This window comes from Lytechinus variegatus, chromosome 5, assembly GCF_018143015.1.
Source record: "Lytechinus variegatus isolate NC3 chromosome 5, Lvar_3.0, whole genome shotgun sequence".
NCBI classification, from domain to species: Eukaryota; Metazoa; Echinodermata; class Echinoidea; order Temnopleuroida; family Toxopneustidae; genus Lytechinus; species Lytechinus variegatus.
The window spans coordinates 28,148,440-28,173,716 of record NC_054744.1 but is presented as its reverse complement, the minus strand read 5'-3'; the positions used below and the strand labels follow the sequence as shown (position 1 = coordinate 28,173,716).

General features: G+C 35.0%; 2 protein-coding genes across 2 annotated transcripts in view; one reads left to right on the top strand and one right to left on the bottom strand.

Annotated features, from left to right (window-relative positions):
- The window catches only part of LOC121415871 (myosin-10-like), a 31,556-nt gene extending 28,838 nt beyond the window's left edge, over positions 1–2,718 (top strand). The window contains exon 32 of the mRNA XM_041609247.1: positions 2,176–2,718. Within this exon, the coding sequence (XP_041465181.1) occupies positions 2,176–2,229 (54 nt within the window). The 3' untranslated portion in view covers positions 2,230–2,718. The remainder of the gene's footprint in view (positions 1–2,175) is intronic.
- A 2,682-nt stretch (positions 2,719–5,400) lies between these two features.
- LOC121415869 overlaps positions 5,401–25,277 on the bottom strand; it is a 37,273-nt gene continuing 17,396 nt past the window's right edge. The window contains exons 2-7 of the mRNA XM_041609245.1: positions 18,500–18,608; positions 17,041–17,099; positions 15,643–15,732; positions 15,132–15,259; positions 10,083–10,242; positions 5,401–7,133 (exon numbers count right to left, since the gene is read on the bottom strand). Coding sequence (XP_041465179.1) covers positions 5,511–7,133; positions 10,083–10,242; positions 15,132–15,259; positions 15,643–15,732; positions 17,041–17,099; positions 18,500–18,566 — 2,127 coding nt within the window. The 5' untranslated portion in view covers positions 18,567–18,608 and the 3' untranslated portion in view covers positions 5,401–5,510. The remainder of the gene's footprint in view (positions 7,134–10,082; positions 10,243–15,131; positions 15,260–15,642; positions 15,733–17,040; positions 17,100–18,499; positions 18,609–25,277) is intronic.

Here is a 25,277-nt window from a genome sequence, read left to right as displayed (position 1 = left end):
ATGCAATTTGTACATTAAAAAATGGAATTTAAGTTCGACTTTTAGTCACACTTAAATCGTTGTGAAACGCCCCCTGAATTTTGAAGTAGAGTAGGTGCAAATAGCAAATTTGAAAATAGAAAATTATCACCTGAGCCACCTCTAAGATAAGCTGTATGTATCTTAATATATATGTTCAACGGGTGAATCGCAAAAATATACTAGGTGCATTTCTTGTATCCCTTCCTGGATCCACCACTGTCAATCCAAAGAATATATGTAATCCATTTTGATCAATGGATAGGATTTATACAGTGCGTATAAAAAAAACGGGACAGATTTGAAAATTTTAGTTTCAAATTATTATGTCTATATTTTGGTGTTAATAGGTGCTCTAAGGTCTTGTCTTTCAAATGCTATCAAAAAATTTTAGTTTCGTTCATGCTTGAGCGAACACGGGACGTTTTTGTTGGGGTTCAAAAAGAGGCTTGCGCCAGAATTGCAGAATATGAGTAATATGATGTTTGGACTTCTTGCTAATTAGCAGACTTCCTCTTAACCTTTTCATTATCTTTGCCATAATTTTCAAATCATGCGGTCAAAATTCATTTTCAGATCTATTTATTTGCTTGAATTATTCTGTTATTTCTTTTTAATATGCTCTCTGTTAGCTTTGAATATTCCTTCTTCAAGCTAAATTTTTTTTTTCAACCAAATTATGGGAGAGCATGGATTTTTTTCAAATCCTTTCATTATGTGCTACAAAGGTTATGGTGCCTTTTGAACAAAGCCACACAGATGGGCGGGCGCTCGGGTTGCTCCCCCCCCTCAATTAAAAAAATCATGACCAAGAAAAAAAAGTGGACAGGAAATAAGGAAAGATAGAAAGTAAAATATGATATCATTTTCTGAATATTATGTCAAAATCTATCACAAAATTTGATATTGTAATAAAAAATGGGAATATTTGCGTGCTCACTTCGCAGGCTCACAACGTTTTAATACATTTTACCCGATCTGCCATATCTAGCTCCCTCAAAATTGACTCAGTACACCATTGTCATTGAAAACATGAATCCCTTCCTGTGTTTCCTGTCAAGCAATTAAACTTGGTCAAGGAATTAATGACCCCTTGAAAAATAGATTCATGTCTTTTAAAGGTACATAACATTATTTGTTTCACATAATAAAACGATTTGAATAATCACAAGTTTTCCCAATTAATAATTCAAATCTTCTTGCTTGGGTTGACAAAAAAATCTTCTTTTCTCAGTTACTTATGAAGGAAAATTAAAAGGTAACAGAAGTTTAAATGAAAAAAACAAAATAATTCAATTAAATAAATAACTTTGTAAATGAAATTTGACAGCATAATTCGAAAATTGTGGCACAGATAATGAAAAGGTCAAAAGGAAGTATCCTGATTAGCAAGAAGTCTGATCATTGTATTGCACATATTCTGCAATTCTGGCGCAAGCCTCTTTTTGAGCCCCCCCAAAAAATCACGTGTTCGCTCAAGCATGAATAAAATATATTTTTTTAAATTGCATTTCAAAGAGAAGACCTTAGAGCATCTATTAACACCAAAATATAGACATCATTATTTGAAACAAAAATTTTATAGACTTTTCAAATCTGTCCCGTTTTTTTTTATACGCACTGTAGAGCATAGATACATGTATGTCAACCTTTTCTTGTTAAAAAGATACATTTAAGTGTTCTTCAAGTCATCGCTCGGCAAGTAAGAGGGTAATATGACATATTTAATATTCATAAAGGTATCTGTATAGGTCCCTTTTTCATCTTAGTCAAAGCATGTTTTTCAGACCAGGGCTCCGTAACACAAAGATTAGCGATCAATCGCTAAATGAACTGACCAATCAACATCAATGTTACAAGCGCATTTGGTTTAAAATACTGACCAGGGACCAATCAGTGCGGTTGTTTCATATTTGCATTCCATCGCAAACCTTTGTGTTACGGAGCCCTGAATATGCACATGTGTAATTTACATCTTTGAGGTCGAGTTTTGTACAAGTCAAAAAGATGTCTGTGGTTCCAAAAGATTTTTGCTTGGGGAGAATCACCTGTGTAAACCTCTCTCATTTCATATACTATGATTTTAGTGGCTATCTGGAATAGTAAGTAAAACAAAACAAAATATGATTATATTTTTTCCCCTTTCTTTATTTTCAGGTCATTGCCAAACTCAAGAAGGGAGAGACAGTGGATGAAGAAGATATGGAATAGTGCATTAAAAACAACTGAGCAACGTAGAAAGCTGATTCAGAAGAATGTATGGGTGGCTTGAAACTTCTTTCAGGTGAAGTCATGTCAGTCCAACTGCCAGGGTATCATGAAATGAGAACATCGTTGACTCGAGTCAATTAGTTTAGACACACACATTCTTTGTATCCCCAAGCCTACAAAAGCTGTTTGTGAGTTACACAACATTTTATCAGGGATTTGGGAAATTCATTCCACTTTATTTTAAAAACCGGAGGAAGGGAAGAGTTGCAATACAACAACTGTGGGTGTGTTTCAGAAAGAGTTAAGAATTCCTGAGGCACTCATGATTTCTTTTGGGTAATCTTATTTATCAGTACGCAGCATGATTTGATCAATGCAGCGATGCCTTCTGTGCCGTGTGCAACTGGGAGTTTAAGTGCGACTCTAATTCACACTTGAATCTTTGTTACCCATCATAGTTTACACGTGTTCTTCACGGACATGTGTAAGTGATCGGCTAAAAAAAAAGGCTACAGGAAGTTAACATCAATTCACACTTAAATCTCTGTGACCCCCAACCGAAACCCTTGGTCACTGTTAGTGTGAAAAGTCATGCATTACTTCTGAACATCTTTTCGGAATTGGGAATGTTCAGCTGTTATTACTGTCGCAAACTTTTTTTCAAAAGAAACTGATCAAACTTCACAAGGGCACTGCACAAGTTCCACTCATTCAAAATGAACCATATTTTTATGCAGGCTAGCTTTAATAATCCTTATGAGGCATATGAGAATATTTGAGAGATTGGTTCAATCACAGAGAGGCTATTGCCCCTCACATCAATTGGTTTAAGAATCCAAAGTCACAAACTGGCAAAAGGAAGACCAGTGAAATTCAGATGGGATTAAACAAACTTCCTATTAAATTTACAAGTCTTTCAGGGACATGTTTTAGTGATAAGCTTAATCATAAAGAAGCTCCAGGAAATTAAAATAAAAATTTTAAAAGGAAAAATATTTTAAAGTGTAAAAAATCACCCACAACCCTCCACCCTGGGGATGTCCTGGTAAGTGGGGGACAATCTGAACACGGCATGTCTGTGTATACCTCACTCAGTCACACACAGACAAACACTGTGTTAGATTCTACCCTGCTTATTGGGAAATCCCCCGGGATCTGTGTGTGGCTGTGTGATGACATTTTTATATCTATTGATTTATTTCAATGAACAAAATATGAACAAATGTATTCAGTTCAATAAAATTGTGCCTTTAATTTATTGCAATCTCTGTACTTTTAAAAATACCTGTATATAAATCTAATAAAATTCATCTGTGAAATTAATTGCATAAATGTACATATATGTAACACATAAATTATATGTAAATGAAAATCCAAACTGTATATATACATGTGGAGAAAATAAATTGATATTGAAAATATGAATATATAATTTATACAAAGAAATTGGAAACTGTAAATACATTTACATTGAGTAAAATAAAATTACCTGAAGTCTTTAATTAAAAGTATGCATAGTATGTAAGAAAACTTAAGTTTAACATGAACATCTCACCTACAATTCACGAAAGGTTGACAGATCTTAATATTATTGTGAAATAGACCATTAGTAATGTCACCTAAGATGTAAAATGTATTGTTACAACAATCTGACTAATCAAACAAATTTTCTTTACTAGAAATAATATAAGCATGAATTTTTTATGTAATAGTAGTAATATAAACAAATATTTATGTAAATGTACTTAAAAAAATGGTAACATTAATCTAGCTGTGCAGGCTTTGAAGCCGTTAATATTTAGCCATTATCTTTAAGAAATTGTTTTTCTTAAAAGAATGTGAAACGAACAAAACAAAAGCAACCAACTTTCTACTTCTCATTTGATGTAATCATTAGAAGTTAATTATTGCATCTAAAAGTAACTATGGATAAGGAACAAATAAGAATGAATGTATAAAGTTCAAAGTATTAATTATCCTTATCAACAAGTAGATAATTACATAAAAATGAATAAAATTTGTAATCAAATAAATTAGATAAATCAGAATATACATTTATTCAAAACTGATGTTTTCAAATAAATAGATGTAATAAATGTTGAAAATAATAAAAATTAAACAAATATATTTCCTGAAATGCAATTATGAACATATAATAATTCTGCTTGTAGACATCTTTCTATTTATTTTTTAATGTAGATTTTACACGTTTTCAAATTATCTATCGTCATTTCAATGTAAAATATTTAATTTCCGTCCATTGGTTCCAAACGAACTGTAATCTGTTTTTATGCTTAATCACATTCGTCCATGTTTGTCATTCTTCAGTACTTTCAACTTTTTTACCTTGATTGTAAATGTAAAAGACACCTTTATATTGTGACAAATTTGATTTTTTTGTAGCACTATTAACTTGAATAGCAAGAATGATGTCATATAAGTCAATGAAATCTAGTGTGCCTATTTTGTGTGTGTCTTCATCTCACATTTCTTTTTGATAGGATGTTGCCTTTTAGTGTTATGTTTTGTGCTATGAAGAAGACGTCCAAATAAAGATTATTCTTTTCTACTTACTCAGTGATTGTCAGTTGTGTTTTGTACCATTGTTCATGATGCTGTTTGATGGCTGTGTTTTGTGAAAAATGGCTAGAATGTTATATCATTAAAGGTCAAGTCCACCCCCAAAATGTTTATTTGAATTTAAAAAAATCAAACTAGCAAAACGCTGAAAATTTCATCAAAATCAGATGTGAAATAAGAAAGATATGACATTTTTAAAGCATGCTTATTTTCACAAAACAGTGATATGCACAATATAGATACATGCAAATGAGACAGTCGATGTCCTTTACTCACTATTTCTTTTTTTTATTGTTTGAATTCTACAATATTTCATTTTTTACATATATGACAATAAGGACCAAATTGACTGAACCATATATTAAATAATGCTAATTTTACATGTTCACGGAGGAAATAATCCTGGTTTCACTTGACAATGAGGAGAAAATAAGAATATTTGATATTTCAAATACTAAAATACAAAAGAAATAGTGAGTGGTGAGGTCATCAGTGTCATTTTGCATACCGACCAGTTGCGACTGTTTTGAGAAATGAAGCAAAACTTTAAAATGTTGTAACTTTTTTATTTTACATCCGATTTGATGAAATTTTCAGTGTCATGCTTGTTGGATTTTCCTCTTCTTATTCAAATCAACTTTTTGTTGAGGTGGACTTGTCCGTTGGCATCATGCCATCTATGTCACCTAAGTAAGATTTCTTCACTGGCAACAGTTGCATGCTCTTCCAGTTACTCCATTGTCCTTGTTTTGGTGAGGATCGTTGGTACTTTCGTTGCCCTCTCGAGAATGTTTACCTCGCAGTCTCCTACTCCTCCTAGGCTTCTTTGGTTTGCGCTCTCTCTTAGGTTTGTGGCGATGCCTTCTCTTCCTGCCCGATGGGTCGCTGTTTCCCCCAAAGCCAGGTGGACTTGGGGATCGCAGAAGACGATTCAAGAAGGTCATGTCATCACCATCATCCTGAGCAAAGGTCCCGAGACCATACAACCTCTCTCGCTCCAGAGAACAGCTATCTTGACTTGATGCTGTGTCCCATCCGGAGTTGTAATGGACCTCGTCTTGGCTAGAGTCTTCGGTCTGAAGATAGTTACTCCCCTCAAAGGTTGTGGTTTCTGCAATAGAGGACATAGCTGAGAATGCAGTTGTAGAGAATGGAAAGTTTGGATTGTACTTTGGGCGACTTGACTTGAACTGCTTTTTGGCGGCACTGGGTGACTTCTGGTGTGACTTGGCCGATTCGTTGACAAATCCAGACGCACACTTGTCTGATTTGAGAAAGAGTTCGGTGTTGTCTTGTCTGGGAAACAAAAGATTTCCATGTGACCCACAAGGGTACAGACCTAAATAACTTGTCAGTGGTTTGATATTTGTAGACTTATCAGGATTTGCCTCTTTCTCCGATCTGCAATCCTGCGAATCAGCCAAATTAAGAATGTCAAGAACCGTTCTCTCATCATATGACTTCCGTCGGTCCATTTTATAGGAAGAATCGTCAGAACGCGGTTTGGATTTAGCCAGGTTGGTATTTAAAACTTCGTCGGCGGCAATTTCCAAGGCACTCTTACAAGAGTTGTTATTGATATTACTATGTCTGCCTGATGAACTCGTACCTCTCTTCATATTCAAGCCGTATTCTTTCTTCCCCTTCTCTGCCTTTCTTCTCATCTCACATCTCTCAGTCCCTGCCCGACACAAAGCGCTTACTTTGACAAGATTTGCGGACGATTTTACCGGTCGGCGTCTTTTCTGTTTCTTCGACGTCGATGACGGTTTCTCTTCAACGATGACGAGAGCGCGCTCTTCGTCGTCATCATCATCCTGACTCGTCACGTGCTCGCTTTCTATTGCTTCTGCCTCGCTCTGCGTATTGTAGCCGGTTATCGCGCGTTCCTTAACTCCGATAAGGATGCAATGATTTCCGACCTGTTTTAACATCATGTCATTCTCCCTTGCCCCCTGACGCCGTGAACGCTTTTTAATTCTCCCTCCAACCTCGCTCCCCTTTACCTTACACGTATTTTCCCTTGAAAAACACGTATCACTTTCCCCCTTTTCTCCTCTACTAATTTCCCCAACACCTTCTCCATCAGATACGTCACAGTTTGGCGCTTTGCGCTTCCTACTGCCTCGTTTAGCAGAAACCAATTTTGCAGCAGTCAAGTCGCTATTGTCACTTCTGTCATCCACACCTACATTTTCAGTTGACTCGTCTAAGTGTTCAGTGACAAACACCTCCTGTGCTGGTGTGTCAAAGTGATTATCGTTTCGCATCTCGTCAGATACAGACCCATCCTCTTCGTTCGAATGATGAAGTGACATTGGGACCTAGAGATATCAAAATGGATACATTAAGATGAAATTGATACAATTATTGCAGAATAACAATGAAAAAGGAATTAAGGACGTAAAAATGTTACCACTTATTCATGTCTAATAATCATTTTTTTTCCATTAGCATTCATCCTTGAAGATATTGAGTAATTTCAGTTTAGACAAAGGAATAACTTACTAGCTGCATGGAAGTAATGTTGATAGAGGCACACTCTCGCAATTGACTATTCAATGTGCAGTCTGTGAAAGTGAACCACCTGCTACATGTATTTACAATACTTATTTGTACAAAGTTGAAGCTTAATCGAAACCTAACTTCGGTATCTATTGGACGCTAACGAATCAAACTTTTTTTAATAGTATTACATGTTTGACTGGATAATTTTCCTCCTAAAATTAATGGACGTTATGTTGCCTTTTTATACACTCCTTCCAACGAATGAAACGGATTATCTGATTTTTCTTTCTTTTTTTCTGTAAAAGAAACAAGGAGATGTCGACTCATCCTTTTTAATGAACAATCCGGTTTACCGCTCTTATTTCGTCAAATAAACCGTTCATTCCTGAGCGATGAGAGGAACGGATATAATACATCTTTCAACCCATTGAATTTGAAATCCAAATTACGTCTTCTGCTACATGAAAAAAATATTGGTAAAAGAAATAAAAAAAACGGGAATAAACTACATGCAAATCTATTTTTTAAATAGAAATTATACTGCAGGCCCAAGATTTTTTGCGAGTTAGCGAGCAAATATCCCGAGCAAAGTTTAAATTAATTGAAAGAAATGATGAAATAGCTGACAAAATAATATATGAAAAGGGAAAGAAATTGTTTTATTTTACAACAAGATTATCAGTAGCTTACAGATGGGGGCTTGGGCGCACTTAAAAATTTTCACGACCAAGAAAAAAAAAGAGAAAAGGAAAGAAAGAAGGGTGATATATGATATCATTTCTATCATAAAATTGGATTATTGTAATAATGATGTAGAAATTTTTGCTAGAATCATATTAATATCAAAATTTTTTAATGTTTTGAGTTTGTGAAACAATGGGTCAGTATGAGCCAAGCAGTAATGTTAGCCTATACACATACGGATAGCTCTTTTTTGTAGTTTAAATATAGAGTTTGTTTTAGAAGAGCCACAGTTTGCCTAAACGAAATTGCAGTATGATATATATGGAAGGACTAACGAATTATATAATAAAAATAAAGTTTATGAAGAAGGAATTTTAACTTTGAAATGATTCCAATACTTTAAAACGCACATTGCAACATATTGTATGTGTTGGTTCCAACTTTCATCCATAATTACACCCAAAACTATTTTTCTGTTCTAAAGTTGTACCGTCAATGATAATGTACATCGATGTATTGATAAAATGGGGTTGATGTCGGAAATACATAAAATGGGTCTTTTTTGTATTTAAGGAAAGTTTGTCGGCCTTAAACCAGTCAGATGCCTTTTAAATTTCTCGATCTAGTACGTTGTACGGTTGTTTAATGAATATGATGCTTCAGCGCCAATTAAAGCAGCCCAGCTGAAGCCGGTAATAAAAATAAAAGGGCGTGCTGGGGGAACAGTGTTCGGAACTGAAGTGGCTACCCTTGGTAAAAATGCCGCTTTGCTGCCTAGAAATACAATGAGTAGATAGTTATCACTGCCGTTATTGAATTGACAGCTCCAAACTAAAGTATCTCGAAACGCCACTGACCAATGGTACGAATAAATGAAATGAAACAAAACGTGAACATACAGTAAGTACCACCCTCAACCACTTCTAAAAACATAAAACATATTGTGCATATAGAATGACATCTGTGTATTTTTTTTTCTTTTGAGGGCTGTATAAAAGTTTTATGATATGCCGATTGCTTCAGTGTTTTTTTTTTGAGGAGTGACATATTCACGTAGGCCCTGACACTTCACTGATACAAGTGGAATGATACTTGCATTTATGTAATATTCATGTAATTCATATTAAACTCAGCATGCTCAGTAGGACAATACGTTATTCGGTGCATTTCAACGGTGAGGATAATTTGTCAAATGGCATGTATACCTGTAAAAGCAATATCATTTTAAACCGCGATTGGAACATGCCTTACAGATAAGGCTTATTCTACCTTCACAAAGAATAAGGATACAGTTCCATGCAAATATCTAGATTGGAATTGCATGAGAATTGAAAATATTTTTTTACTTGATGTTTCTCTGTTCATTCTCAAAATATTCTCCGTGCCTTTTTGTTGCTCTTTTTAACATGTTTAATTCAAATTATATTCAATTTAATTTAATTCAAATTGTATGTCCAATGCAAAATCAAATATGACTGGATAAAAGACGAGTGCTTATTTTATTATGGTGTTCGATTGTGATCAAAAAGGAAAACCCAGACAACTTGAAGGAAGTTACCAGCTCTTCCATACAATACAATACAGTTAGCAATAGTATCTTTGTACATGGTGGCTCAGTGGTAGATGAACGGAAGATCGTGGATTCAATCCCCCGCCGAGTCATACCAAAGAGAATAACTCCCCAAACCAAATTCCTTTTTAACAGTAAAAATAATGTCAACACGACCATTTTGGGGGGCACTTTCACAACCCCCTCCACCTTTTCATGCAGATTCCGTCATATTTCGCCATAATTTTAAATTGTCTATACTTTTAAATCGATGTATTTAATTTCAATGATTATGTACATGTATGTCATGACCGATTTATACATGTTGTGTTTTCTGATAAATTGTTTTTTGTCATTACATCTAGTAGTGTGAAATATGTAAAATAAAGTAAAATAAAACAAAAATCATTTATTGTCGAGAGGGGGGGGGGGGGGGGCTGAGATTCTTTATTCAGCTTTCCATCTTTTTTCAGGTGGGGGGGGGGGGGCACTGCCTCCCCCTCCCTTTCTAAGGTACGCTAGGGTGTCTTACCTTTTGATACATTTGTCTGCTCAGGCCGAATTCGAGAGATGAAACTTCATCTATGTCCTCCATGGTATTCATTGGTATTTTTCTCATATTTGACGATGGGCAAGCACTTCTCTGATTATCTTCTTTTATACCTTCATCGTATATTGATTCCTTTGTAGGCCTGTGAAAAGTGGAAAACGGGGATGGATATATATTTGGAAAGAAGTTCGAAATTTCTCGGAATGGACCCAAAAGATGGAAATCCACGTTTGGTTCGTTCATATTCCCAATTTTAAACATGTTTTTTTTTATCACGATTTAAATATTACTCTGGTATATCTTATCATGTATTATTACTTTCGTTGTATTTTGTTGTAATTTGTGAACGGAAAATGAATAAAATCTAATCTGATATTTCACCAATACCGATCTGGGGCCCGTCCTACAAAGAGTTGAGATTGATCCGATCAATCGCAACTATGGAAAGCCAGCAAAGTCAACATATGAAATGAATGTTTGTAAAAAAAAATTATAGATATTAATAGTCAGGCAGCATATGTCATCTACTTCGACAATTGGCTAAGTCTGATTTTTCACTTTTATGTGATTGGTGACATCACAAGGAACAACTTTCAACTTGGTGACAAATTTCTAATGGTCATCTTGACCATGTGAGGGGTCAAAATTAGGTCAATAGGGGTCAATTTTTGAAATTGACCCTATCGTGTCGAGTCATACATCAAATTGTTTGTTTTGTTATACTGAACAAAAAAGTGTACATAGATATATACTCTTGACCTCCCGTTAAAAAGTTATGACCGGAAAGGTCGAAAGGTCAACGAACTTTCGGTAAATGGCAAATTACACTGAAATTAATAAGAAAGCTCCTTTTCCGTGTTTTATGCATGTGTGTACTTTTTTTATTTTCGATTTGATAAGTCCATCGTCAGAGGTCCTTATCCAGAAGATATGAATGGTCAAGACAAGGTCAGGGAACGGTCAAAAGGTCAACAAACTTTCATTGGTAGCCAAAATACACTAAAAGCGGTTAGAATCTAAGAAGTAATTGGTTCTTTATTTTGAAAAGACTCTCTATCTAAGAAGACATCCATTAGAAAAAGGGGTCAAATGTGCTCACTTGAGAACAAAATAGAGATAGACGTTGCATCCATTCAGTAGTATTGCAGGAATACTTTGAAACGACTTGACAAACCCTAATGCCCTTAAAATCGTATCATCTTCATGATGTTATAAGCGCAACCAGCTCTTTCAGAGTTTCTTGATTTAGGAATTCAATTCAAGTTCAATTCATTTTCCATTTACTAGTCTTTGATATGGATAGAAACATTTCATCCATTTGCTTTGTACAGAATATTTTAATCAATATAGTATTGTAATGTATTGGGGTATAAATATGTAATACTATGTTAAAAGAATAAACACATCGATTGATCAGTGCTTCCAGCTCCTAAAAAAGATGCCTAATATCTTATTTGGATTAACTTGCGAATAAGATAATGAGGTTAGGATTGAGGATGATATGATAGGTAGGGCTCCAATTGCTCCTTAATTAATTATAATGTGTGACGTTATTTCTGACAATTAAGAGGCAACTTCGTACAGGCATGCACATTGTAATCAGTCATGTGTGTCCATCATGCTAATGTGATATATTCTGACCATTACTCGATCTCTGGAGCCAAGAAGGACTACACATTTCTGATTATGTGCTGCCATTATGACGGCTTGTTCTATTTTTCCCCGGATTTTATCAAGTGTGTTTTTCCCAGAGCATACAACATGAGACTAAACTTAATACCAGTTCTCACAGCTGCCCCAGAAATTGTGAAGACTTGAATTTTTACTGAAAAATAAATATAATTGACCAAAAGTATGCACGAAATCCTTAAATTTCACGTTGCAAAATGCAAAAGGGCCCCCAATGATAAGCTCAGAACAGCACATGCACCAGAAATGTGTAGCCCTTCTTGGCTTCAGAGATCGAGTAATGGTCAGGATATCACATCTGCATAATGGACACCCATGACTACAATGAGCATGCCTGCACGATCGATGTTACCTCTTTGCCAGAAATAATATAACCGTCACACATTAGAACTAATTGAGGAGCAATTGGAACCCAACTTATCATCCTCAATCCTAACCTCATTATCTTATTCGCAAGTTAATGAAAATGAAATGTTAGGCATCTTTCTTAGGAGCTGGGAGCACTGATCAATCGATTTGGTTTTTTTTGTGTGTTAACATAGTATTTATACCCCAATACATTACAATAATTTAAGGTAATTAAAATATTCTGTACAAAGCAAATGAAGAAAATACTTCTTTACATATAAGACTAGTAAATTGAAAATGAATTGAACTTGAATTGAATTCCTAAATAAATAATTTTTTTAAAAAATCGGAAAGAGCTGGTTGCACTTATCACACCATGATGATGATAAGATTTTAAGGGCATAATGGCGTCAAGTCGTTTCAAAGTATTAATGCAATACCATGATACCACACTGAATGTATTCAACGTCTATCTCTGTTTATCTGTTTTTTCCTAAACAAGCACATTTGACCCCTTTATATATAATGTCTTCTTAGATAGAGACTTTTCAAAACAAAGCACCCACGAAAAATAAGACTTCTAAAATTCTAACCACTTTTAGTGTATTTTGACTTCTAATGAAAGTTTGTTGACCTTTTGACCTTTCCCTGACCTTGTCTTGACCCTTTATATCTTCTGGATAAGAACCTCTGACGATGGACTTATCAAACTCGAAAATAAAAAAGTACACACATGCATAAGAACACGGAAAGGAGCTTTCTTAACAATTTCAGTGTAATTTGCCATTGCCGAAAGTTCGTTGACCTTTCCGGTCATAACTTTTTAAAGGTCAAGTCCACCTCAGAAAAATGTTGATTTAAATCAATAGAGAAAAATCAGATAAGCACAATGCTGAAAATTTCATCAAAATCGGATGTAAAATAAGAAAGTTATGACATTTCAAAATTTCGCTCATTTTCAACAAAATAGCTATATGAACGAGCAGTCACATCCAAATGAGAGTCGATGACGTCACTCACTATTTCTTTTGTTTTTTATTGTTTGAATTATACAATATTCAATTTTTACAAATTTGATGATTAGGACCTCCTTGCCTGAAGCACAAAATGTTAAAATGATGGAATTCCACGTGTTCAGGGAGGAATGAAACTTCATTTCACATGACAACGATGAGAAAATGAAAATATTTCATATTTTCATATAATAAAATACAAAAGAAATAGTGAGTGATGTCATCAACTCTCTCATTTGGATGTAACTGGCTCGTTCATATAACTATTTTGTTGAAAATAAGCGAAAATTTTAAATGCCATATCTTTCTTATTTTACATCCGATTTTGATGAAATTGTCAGTGTTATGCATGTTGAATTTTTCTCTTTTTATTCAAATCAAGTTTTTTGGGGGTGGACTTGTCCTTTAACGGAAAGTCAAGAGTATATGGTTGTGTACACTTTATTGTTTAGTATAAAAAGAAAAACAATTTTATGTATGACTCGACACAATCGGGGCAATTTCAAAAATTGACCACATTTTGACCCCTCACATGGTCAAGATGACCATTAGAAATTTGTCACCAAGTTGAAAGTTGTTCCTTGTGATGTCACCAATCACATAAAAGTGAAAAATCAGACTTAGCCAAATTTTCGAAGTAGCCGGCAAATCATTAATGTAATTGATTTCTTGACAAATTTGGTGAGTTTTTCCTTGTTTACATAGGACATTTTTGTGAATTTCCAGTCGAATAAAATCATGATACTAATGGATTTCCATAAAGTTACGAGTGATTGGATCAATCATAACTCTTTGTAGGACGGGGCCCAGGTCACATTCTCATCAGAAAATTACATGTATTATATTTTCAAGATATTTTCTTAGATAACAATCCTCGAAAAAATAAAACAATCACATTACCATACTGCATATCTTGACTAATTTTCACACAAATGTGATGAATCGATCACTTTTTAATCTACACGTATTCGTGGCGTTTTAAAAACGCTAAAGCTACGTGTATTCTAATAAATATTATGCAATTATACTTCTTTTCTTTTTTTAGGGGGGGGGCAAAATATTTTTTTCTAAAATAGGCCTATCGTCGATAGTCAATAACGAGGCAGTATTTTAACAAAGTGACACAGTCTACAGCGTCGCTGCACACCCCTAATATAAATGCATTGCTATCTCCGAGAGAGCGCCGCACTCTGAAACTTTATTTGACGACACCAATTATCAACAGATCCTATGGGAGTCATTTCTCGGTGAAGGCAGTAAAGAGGTGTCAACAAAACGGCCATGACAAATTGCCTTGGTAGTGGTTAAGAGTAACAAGAACATCCATCACCAATATGTTTTCGACCCTTCATATATATCGAGTTTTGTTGCGGGTACGTCGTACATCTACAAGCAGCTCCTCGATGAGAAAACTTCATATTTTCTTGGAGGAGCACCTCATAAAATGTAAGTAGGCCCATTATAATCAAGAACATTTCGTTTATTGTTGTTATTTTTGTTATGTTGAAGTTTCATTTTCCATATCGTGCCACACGTCGAGTCGAAGACAAGCTGTTTTATATATTCTATTCACAGGAAAGAGCCCTTTATTTTTTTATGCAACGCTGCTTACAACATGAACTTTACAGCAGTTGTCTAACAGCTAAAATAAGTGTTTAACATGTTTACAATTTTAAGCAACGTTTACTTAAATATATGTTTTCAATAAATTAAGCATTTTTTTAAAAACAAATTTTGTAAAGTCCATTATTAGAGTAACCATCGAATAAACAAGTAAACCATATTAATTTGACTGCGTTCGAAGCTTGTAGTAAAAAAATCATGATTTAATTATTAAAAGGCATTTTTTTCGACTCGCGTATGACCACCCTAAGGAAAATGTGACGGCTCCATTAGTTAGATCACAATGTATTCTGTTCATCTACACGTAGATCGTTACAATATGTGGAAAATGTCTTTTACATTTAACTTAGCTAATTACCACTTGTTTGGTTCAGCGTTCAGAGGGTGATCTTCATTGTTTTCCATGTCGTTTAGTATATCTAGAAATTCGAATCGGAGGCCGTCATATTCTCTCAAAATATGAAGTAATCGATTTTCAACGAGGATCTGTCAAATGAAAAACAAAATAAGCTAATAGTAAAAAAAAATTAGTAAAAAAAATGAATTGTTTGTAAAACGACATCACGATAATACTATCTTTCCATGAGGGCCTCAGTTTGTTCTATATTTTGTCATCTTTTCTTGAACAGAAAGGCTTTGTCATGTTTGTAGGAAAAGGCGGCTACGCCATTCCAACATATCCAATAAAATAGCAAAGAACTTGGTAATTTAAAAATGTGAAGCTACTCGGAACTCTGCCAACCTGCATCATTTCCATCATAATCATAATGTATTTATCACCCTTTGTGAACTGACCTATCTTGTAGTTTACATCCAATAAATGCATGAGAATAAAATAATGATAATAGAATAATAATTAAAATACCTACGTTCTTGTAAAGTTTCTCCTTGGTCTTTGAAGTGTCGAACTGTACCAATAGCCCAACAACTTGACGGTAAGTTTCGTCTGGTATCGTATTCTTTATATAATCGGGAATGAAAAATAAAACAAAGAGTGGTCCATTCCGGGCCATATAAATATAGATAACAATATTATTCGTTGATAACACCATTCTGACTCAAGAGGGGCTCTGAATATAAACATGCGCGGCAATACATGTATGTAGGTAAAATATCTTTTTTTTATTGGTCAAAAAAAATGTAATTCCAGCTGCTTTTGATGTAAATCTTACAACTGAAACAATTGTGAATAAAACCTCTTAAACATGTTATGCATTGTTCACACAGAGCCGAGTTGGGTGTACGAGTCCCTGCGAGCTTCCGCGAGTTCCAACTCGGGGAAAAAAATGGTACATTTTCAGGAAAGTTTTAAAGGACAAGTCCACCCCAACAAAAACTTGATTTGAATAAAAAGAGAAAAATCAACAAGCATAACTCTGAAAATTTCATCAAAATCGGATGTAAAATAAGAAAGTTATGGCATTTTAAAGTTTCGCTAATTTTCAACAAAATAGTTATATGAACGAACCAGTTACATCCAAATGAGAGAGTTGATGACATCACTCACTCACTATTTCTTTTGTATTTTATTATATGAAATATGATTTTTTTTTATTTTCTCGTCATTGTCATGTGAAATGAAGTTTCATTCCTCCCTGAACACGTGGAATTCCATTATTTTAACATTTTGTGCTTCAGGCAAGGAGGTCCTAATCGTCAAATTCGTAAAAATTGAAATATTGTATAATTCAAACAATAAAAAACAAAAGAAATAGTGAGTGACATCATCGACTCTCTCATTTGGATGTAACTGGCTCGTTCATGTAACTATTTTGTTGAAAATAAGCGAAACTTTGAAATGTCATAACTTTCTTATTTTACATCCGATTTTGATGAAATTTTCAGCATTGTGCTTGTCTGATTTTTCTGTATTGATTCAAATCAACATTTTTCTGAGGTGGACTTGACCTTAAAGATTAACCAGAGCACAGCACGAGTCACGAAGAGTTATCTCTTTTCAATCGTCTGTTGCTGATTTGTTAAAAAACGTTCCCTCAATTTTAAGTAGATTATTACACCGTAAACACACCATGCCACGCTCATATCGATATTTTCCCCGTGATTATTTCCCGACTTCGCATATAATAGTCTTCCCCGAGATTCCTCGGCAAAATAAAGATTTTTCTGTCGTAACATATAAAGTTTTAATAAATATGACAAAGCCTCATTCCTTGTTAAGGCTAACCTTTTGTCATTAGTTTAAGATGTACACGTACATGTATAACTGCTTCGCTATCAATCGTGTAAATTGTTGGAGTGCTACTTACCTTTAATTTGTTAAAGATATTGAGTATAGGTGCAAGGCTTTCACGATCTACACGAAAATCTAAATGAATAAAATAAAAACAAAAAGGACAATTCATGTTGGATTCCATAGAAGAAAACTAGGAAACAAGAAAGATGGACAGGATAGAGGGAGGGGAACCCACCCCCTGACATCATGTAATTTGTAATGTCTGAGCCATGTTGCATAAAGGTTACCATTATATGGTAACTTTGCCATCCAGTGGTACATGTAACTACCATGGTAACGATTATCAACAGCCAATCAGAATCAATGATTTCAGGGAAGATACCATTGGATGGCAAAGTTACCATAATGGTAACTTTTATGCTTGAATTTCGGCCTACTTCATTTGCCAATCGATTACCGACACTCTGCTTTATAAGAATGAGAAGATTAGGCTATTTTATTATAAAGAGAGAAGACACTGTTCAATACATGATTGGCAGATTAAACAGAGCGTATCTGTTCTGGGATTACAACAGCACCCTCAACATAATTAATTATTCAATTAAGCGTACGTTTCAGTTTCAGTTCAAGCGTTTTCATTTCTCAGGTCAAATTAATAATTAAAGAATATACTATAAAACATTACAAAATTGTATTTACAAATTGAAGTGAATTGAGGATCAAAGTTAGAAATATATACAAATTAGATAGTTTGATATGATGTAGAAAACATGAGACACCAAAAAGACGCAGAGCTTGTAGAAAATTTAGTGCCTCTAAGATTAAGAACAAATTCTATTTCCTAAGTCATAATGTTACAATAAGATTGTATGTATAAAATTATTGACCAATATACATTGCCCTAAAAAAGTAAGAACGTCAATTTAAAATTAAAAAAGGAGGGAAATAAGTAAGGTAAATCGTGTACAAAATGTCGCAGGTAATTAATCTCTTCATGATATAGCCCAGGGTCCTGAAACACAAAAATTAGCAATTAATCGCTAACCTTTGTGTAACGGGGCCCAGATCTCTTGGGCCGTAACAATTACCCTCGCCTTTAATCTACGCGGAGGCTGCAACAGTGCAACTAATAGTAATTTGTTAAAATTACGAGTCTGATTTTGGCATGAGAACACAAGTGATACGTCTGATGTGGCGAGACTACAAAGAGTGACTATTTTTATGTGATTTTCGCACCCAACAGTCTCGCTGCATCAGACGCATTGCTCACATTTATATAATGTTCAGCAAAGACAATTAATAGCTCCAGCCCCTGCCAGGGTTATGGGCTAACAATGACCCAGGGGCCCGTTGCATAAAACTTTTTACCTGAGAAAACTCAGGTTGTTTTTACCGGAGTTTTTGCCCTGTGTTAAAGTCAATGGCAGAAATCAGACTAACCTTAGTTTTCAGTTTTTACCAGAGTTTTCTCATGTAAAAAGTTTTATGCAACAGACCCCTGGTTCATTCCTTCTCCCCAATGTTTGACTTACGGGGTGAAAACTGATCACGCAGCACAGAGAGAGTTTCTGCACTCATGAATTCTTTCTCCAGACTCATTGAAGAGGTTGAATGGTTGGCCTGTAGAAGAGTACGTATAAACTGGGAGGTAGAAAAGAAAACGTAAAATTCACAGGGAGGGGCCGCGTAATTGGGTTGATTAGATAAAATTGCCGTAGTAGTGATTATTTTCGAGAATATCTATTCCCCAAAATAACAGACACAAAAACACACAATTTTTTTAAACACCATAGAACCAATAATATATAACAATGGCTCAAATTAATCCATCTCCAATTCCAAGACCATCCAAGCCAGGACATGACCCTATTTCCTGGCCTCATCTCATTTCCACTCTTACTGGCCTTAGATATTCTGGTGCCCTTCTTTTTTTTGTGTGTGGTCATTTGTGTTGTATGATAAAACAAATACATTGGCCATGCCCTAAATTATTGAAATTTAAGGTCTGAATAGTTATGTCTAAGCCTAGACTAGATCTTGGAGCCCTCCACCATTACGGGTAGAGACCCAAAAAAAAGACTCTATCCTAATATCGACTTTGGATAGAGATAAATTATTAATTTTTTTTCGTGAAAGCTGGAAAACAAATTTCGGAAACTTCACCATGCTTTTTCATGGAATCATCCAACCAGTATTTTATACTCACCTTCATACCAATTACTCCTGAAAATACTTATTTTTTTCTATTTTGTCTGATCAGAGTAGTCTTTATATTTTAGACCTAATACTAAATTACTTCGCATTTCATTTTCTTTTATTAATATTTAAATGACTTGTTTAACGGAAGTTTGACATCTGGAATGTTCCCTTATGATTGGAAATTCTTAAGAACTAGACCGGTTTATAAAAGTAAAGGTGGCACAAATGGCATTTTCAATTATAGACCAATTTTGTTCTATGTCATATCGCTAAATTAGTTGAAAATGAAGTTCCATCCCAATTTTGATTTCATTTACAAACGATCTCATTTATATTGTCCAATACGCCTTCTTGCCAAATATTTCAACTAACTTGTTTCCATAGAATTATTGATGATTGATACGACTCTTTTAATAAAAAAGGGAAAGTTGGTGCATGTTTCCTTGATATTTCTAAATGTTTTGATTGTATCGACCATAACCTACATGTATTTCTCTAAAATGAACGATTATGGCATTTCTGACACTGAGCTCTTTTTGGTTTAAAAGCTTCCTTTTAGACAAAAAAAACATTTTTTTCTCAAGGTAAACAATCTAAAACAAAAAAGAAATATAGGAATTCTTCAGGCTAGTATTTTTGGTCCCGCCCTTTATCTATTTTTGTATTTATAAATGATACACCTGTATTACAGATTGTTTAAGGAATTGCACATGTAATATATACGCTGATGATGTGGTATGTGTCTTATAAAGATATTAATGTCATAACATCCAAGCTTCAGGCAGATTTGAATACTATTAATGAATGGTATTACTATAACAGATTAAGGATTAATGCGAAAAAAGTAATGTTATGATTTTGACCAATAACGTAAGGAATGATAATGATCTTAAATTGAAGGTTCATATTAATAATGAAATCATTGAACAAATACAAAGTATAAGATACCTAGGCATCATGTAAGACTATAAACTATGCTGGGATGCTCATATAAAATATTTAAATAAATCATTAAGTTATCAGATATTTACATTGAAAATAAGTAAATTTTTGAGCACTGAAATTTGGAATAAAATGTATGAATGTACCATATGACCAAACATTTGATTATTCTTATTCCGCATGGGGAAACTGCTCTTCACATCACAGGATTACACTTTTAGGATTGCAGAAAAGGGCTGCACGCGTAGTAACCGGCAATTTTTATTGTAATTTAAATGACAAACCCTTGATAGCAGACGTGATTACTTTTTAGCTTGTATGTACATGTATAACGGTTTTCATGGAAAGGCCCTAGTCCGAATGTGTAATGAAGAGGAAATGATCTTTGAAAGACACTCTTTTAATACTAGACTTGCCAATACGCTGAATGTCGTTTTACAAAAGCCCACTCTCGAATGTTTTAAGAGTTGTTTTAGGTTTTGGAATAACCTTCCATTTGATATTTAGAATGCGAATTCTCTCGAAGTTTTTAAGCGTATACATGTACATTTAAATGCCGTTATTTCAAATTTGTCCTTTTATGATATTACATGTATTGTTCTGTAATTGACCGACCCCTTATTATTACGTCTCGATCTCCGAGTCTCCCCTCTCTATTTATCCCCGCTCTTGTCTTTCTTCCTTCTCTTTGCTTTTATCTTGTTTATCCTTCGAGGTCAGACCATTCAATGAACTTTTCATATTGTTGAGCCATTTTAGTCGTTACATGTCATTACCTCTTTTTGATATTGTGCTTTGTATAAATATCGTGTGTGTGGGTGTGTGTGTGTGTTAGGACCACGATGTAAAACAGCCTTTGGCTGATCACATTTTATCTTTATCCTGAATAAATATGTTACAAAAAAACCCACTCCTCACAACCCCTCCCTCTTTCTTTCTGACTCTCTCTCTCCCTCTCCGTCTCACTCAGTTCTTGATAAGCCAATTCGTACTATTATCTAACGTAGATCTGAACTAACTGTATTGGATGTCTTCTACCAGATGGATCTATATCTATTCTATTGTTTATATCTAGGTCTCACGTTAATTCTATTCATTTATGACCCCGCTGCACTGCAGTGCCACTGTAAATAAGGACCCCGCACTGGAATAAGCTTTCGATCGAGGGTTATCCCATTGCCTGTTGTTTTTGATGAATAATGCTACTGTGTAGGTTATGGTGACTTGCCGAATAAAATCAATCATTCAATTAAGCTATATGTAACACTAACACTAACAGTTTTATACGTTGGCAGTAAAAAAAAGTGAACTGACGCCCTGAGACTGAGTCCTGGGTCTAGACCCAGTCAAATTTGTTAGTCTACTGTCGCCTTTCTTCAATGCCTAAGATAACTATAAATAATAGCTTCCCTGCTATTACTACTACTAGATCTAGTCCAGTGAGTAGTAATACTAGCCTAGGATAACGTTAGACCTAGATAAGGATTGACTTTACGTTACCGGTAGTAAGTTAATAAACGTTAGGACTTGATATGTTTTGGTGCCTGAGCAGTTAGTTAGTGAGCGACTGAGCGTTTCACTTTCATTTCCAGTCTTCAATGTCTCGATAAATAGTTATATAAAACAAAAACTCGTCTCTACCCCCAGTAGGATGTGGGGGGGGGGGGGGGTCGGGTGTCCGGACACTATATTTTTGAAGCCTTCTTGTTTGTCATTGGATTACACTAAAAATATGAACTCAATAGTTGTAATCATCTTTGTTCTCGATAATATTTCCGAACGTTTTGGACTGAAAATTGATGAAACTTTGCCTTTATATTTTTCCAAATGACTTTCAACAATTGATCATCCGGACACACAACAACTGGGTACCACTACCGTACTCACTAGCGTGTGCAAATTTTTCCTTTTGTTTATGTTAACACATCGTTAAAACTTTGTCTTAAGTAGATCTAGGCCTAGTCGAAGACTGTATTTAGAACAAGTGATTGATTGGGGTCAACACACGGACAGATCCAGGGTTTCTCGAAGGGGGGGGGGGCACATTTTCCCGAGGAAAATTGTTAAGGGGAATTCGTCCGCCAAAAAAATCGACAAGCCCCCCCCCAAAAAAAGAAAGTCTTCACTTTCAGGTACCGTACGGTACCTCTTAAATGGGGAGGGGGCACGGGCTGGCTGTGCCCCCTGGATCCACCAGTGGGTCAACAGGATTAACTTTTTAATTTTAGATCAAAGAATCTACCTCTCCTCACCTCGTAATTGATGATTGTCCAGAGACCAGAGATCCCCCACACCAACTGTCCAACAGCACCCCCGCCGGCCGCTGCGGCCCCTGGCCGTACCACCGGCCCGGCTGATCCAAATTAGACGTTGTCGTTAGCAGCCAAGACAGTTTACAACAACATTTGCGGATAAACTACCGTACAGCAGCTCATATTCAGCAAACCGAAACGTTTATGAATATGGAACCATATGGCTCACATCACCTTGTGAATTCGACAAATTGGGCATATCTAAGTGACAATTTATAGCATCGACCGAACTTGGTCTTGGCCCTGGCCTGATGTCTGATGAATTACCGGACGTTCCATTTTTTTACGTTACAGCTGTACGCGCGTACCGTACGCGCGCGCCCGCGCACTCGCGTAGGCTTGCGCATGACGTCACAGTACATGCACAATGAATGATTCGGACTGATTCATCATCCCTTAGAAAATAAGACCATCGCACCATACGATTTACCAATTTGCCTTTTTCCCCAAAAAATAAAGGCTTGCAATCATACAACATCCTTAGACTAGTAGTAGTATTCTTATATTGATTTGGGAACCTCGAATCACTGGCGAAACGGGGGGAGGGGGCAAAGTGAGGACCTATTTTCCCCCTTATTTTTTTTTTTGGGGGGGGGCTTGTCTTTTTTTTGCGCAAGAAATGACCTTAAATTTTGAAAAATGTGCCCCCTTTTTTTTTGGGGGGGGGGAATCCTCGATCCGCCCCTGCCTCATATAAAGAGTTACCCTATTTTACATTTTCATAAAATAAGCAAATTGAGACTTGTTCCGAGATCGGATCGTGGATCAGTCGTCAGGTGTGCGGAGGCTTTTAATATCAGCCCACATTTTGAATAAGGTGAAGTAGTATTATATCTTTGTACTTTTTGGTATAGATTAGTTCAAATTTCTCGGCATGTTTTTATTTGTTTTATTTTTCATACAAGGGCGATAAAGGCTTAAAACTTATTGTGCCCCAAACAGACAATCTCTTTTTAAGTTTTCCTACTGAGCTGAATAATTTGATGAAAATCATGAATAGTTTTTAAGGATTTTAAAACTATAAGAGACCATGGATGTCGAACCGGGGGGGGGGGCATATCCTGATCCAGTAATAATTTACAGTGGAACATTTTCATAATTATGATGAATAATAATTATGGCAAGTATTGGAAACGAATAGAAGTGAATGATCATCATGATTACTAGTATCATATTAGTGCATGAAAACCATCTTGTAATTGTTTATTTATATTGAATGAAACCACTTTAACCGTCAGACACAGATATTTGATAAAATACAGGATGAAAAAGAATAAAAAGTTTTTTTTTTAATAGATGACATTTATTTTTCTTCAAAATTTACCCCTCCCCGAAAGCGAATGATGGGTGTTCACCGTTTATTTTACCGCCATTTTGAATATCATTTCATTTTCGCTAGTAATTATTGTATAGGGTTCCAAATACGGGACAAAATGTGGTTCTAGTCGCAACTTTTTTCTTACAGTAAACCGAATATTTTACTTCCAAGTAAGCAGTCATCTCCACATGAACTAGGCCTACCTCTAAAATATACCTCTTGACGAGTTAGGTTTTATTCGAAATTGACTGACCTACATGCTATGATCCTGGGCTATGGCCTTAATATTTGTCAGTATATTAATACGTAGGCCGACTACAACTGATCACCGTCATATGTGATTTTCGTTATATACAAAACACAAAAAGTAAGTCCCCCTTGAACAAACATCAATAATTTCTGAACCAATGCGAGTTTTTAATATATTTTTACATGAGCGTGTATATAGGTAATTTTATAAGCTACCCTCTGAGGAAATGTTATGGACGTATCTTATGTCATGCTTCAGTGAGTACTATCAGAAGGAAAAAAATGTCACTTTTCAAAAGTCACAAGCCGAATATCATGACTTTGATTCCATTTTATTGGAACTAATTTCACATTCTTATCATGAAAAATCAATCAATTTTTTCCCCAGGAGTTGCCTTATGAGAGTAGAAAACCACCTACGAAATATCATATCTCAAAATAATTCCGTTCAAAACTTACAACAATTTGATTTAGGGGGACTTACTTTTTTTGTTGTGTATAGTTTAGGGAAAGCGTTCCAATAATGGTAGTGGTACTTACGGGGGTCCTTAGCCTTTTTAGTTGTCAGAAAATATCTGCCCCTTAATTTCAACGAGCTCATATTATAGAGCTTAGCCTATCTAACTCTATGATATACTATACGCCTTCCAATGTGATATTATTATTATGACAAGTCCACTCCAGCAAATATAGATTTGAATAAAAAAGAGAAAGTTATGACATTTTAAAGTTTTGCTTAATAAAAAAAACAATTAATATGCACATCATGGTCGGTAGGGAAATGAGGACACTGATGATGTCATCCACTTGCTACTTTCTTTTGTATTTTGTATGAAATGTGAAATATTCTAATTTTCTCCTCATTGTCAAGTAAAACAACGATTATTTCTCCAATGAACATGCGGAATTATTATACATGGTTCAGTCAAGTTGGGCCTTATTGTCAAATATGTAAAATGGGAAATATTGAATAATTCAATAGAAATAGAAAACTGAAGAAAAAGAGAGGGACATTATCGACCGTCTCACTGAGTTGTGCATATTACTGTTTTGTAAAAAAAATGTCATAATTTTCTGAGTTGTGCATATTACTGTTTTGTAAAAAAAATGTCATAATTTTCTTATTTTACATTAGATTTGGATGAAATTTTCAGCGTTTTGCTAGTTTGATTTTTTAATATTCATTCATATCAACATTTTTCTGGGGTAAATCTGACCTTGAAAGGGGTACTCCAGGATAAAGATAATATGATTTAAGCAGATAAACACAAATTAGACAAAACAAAACAC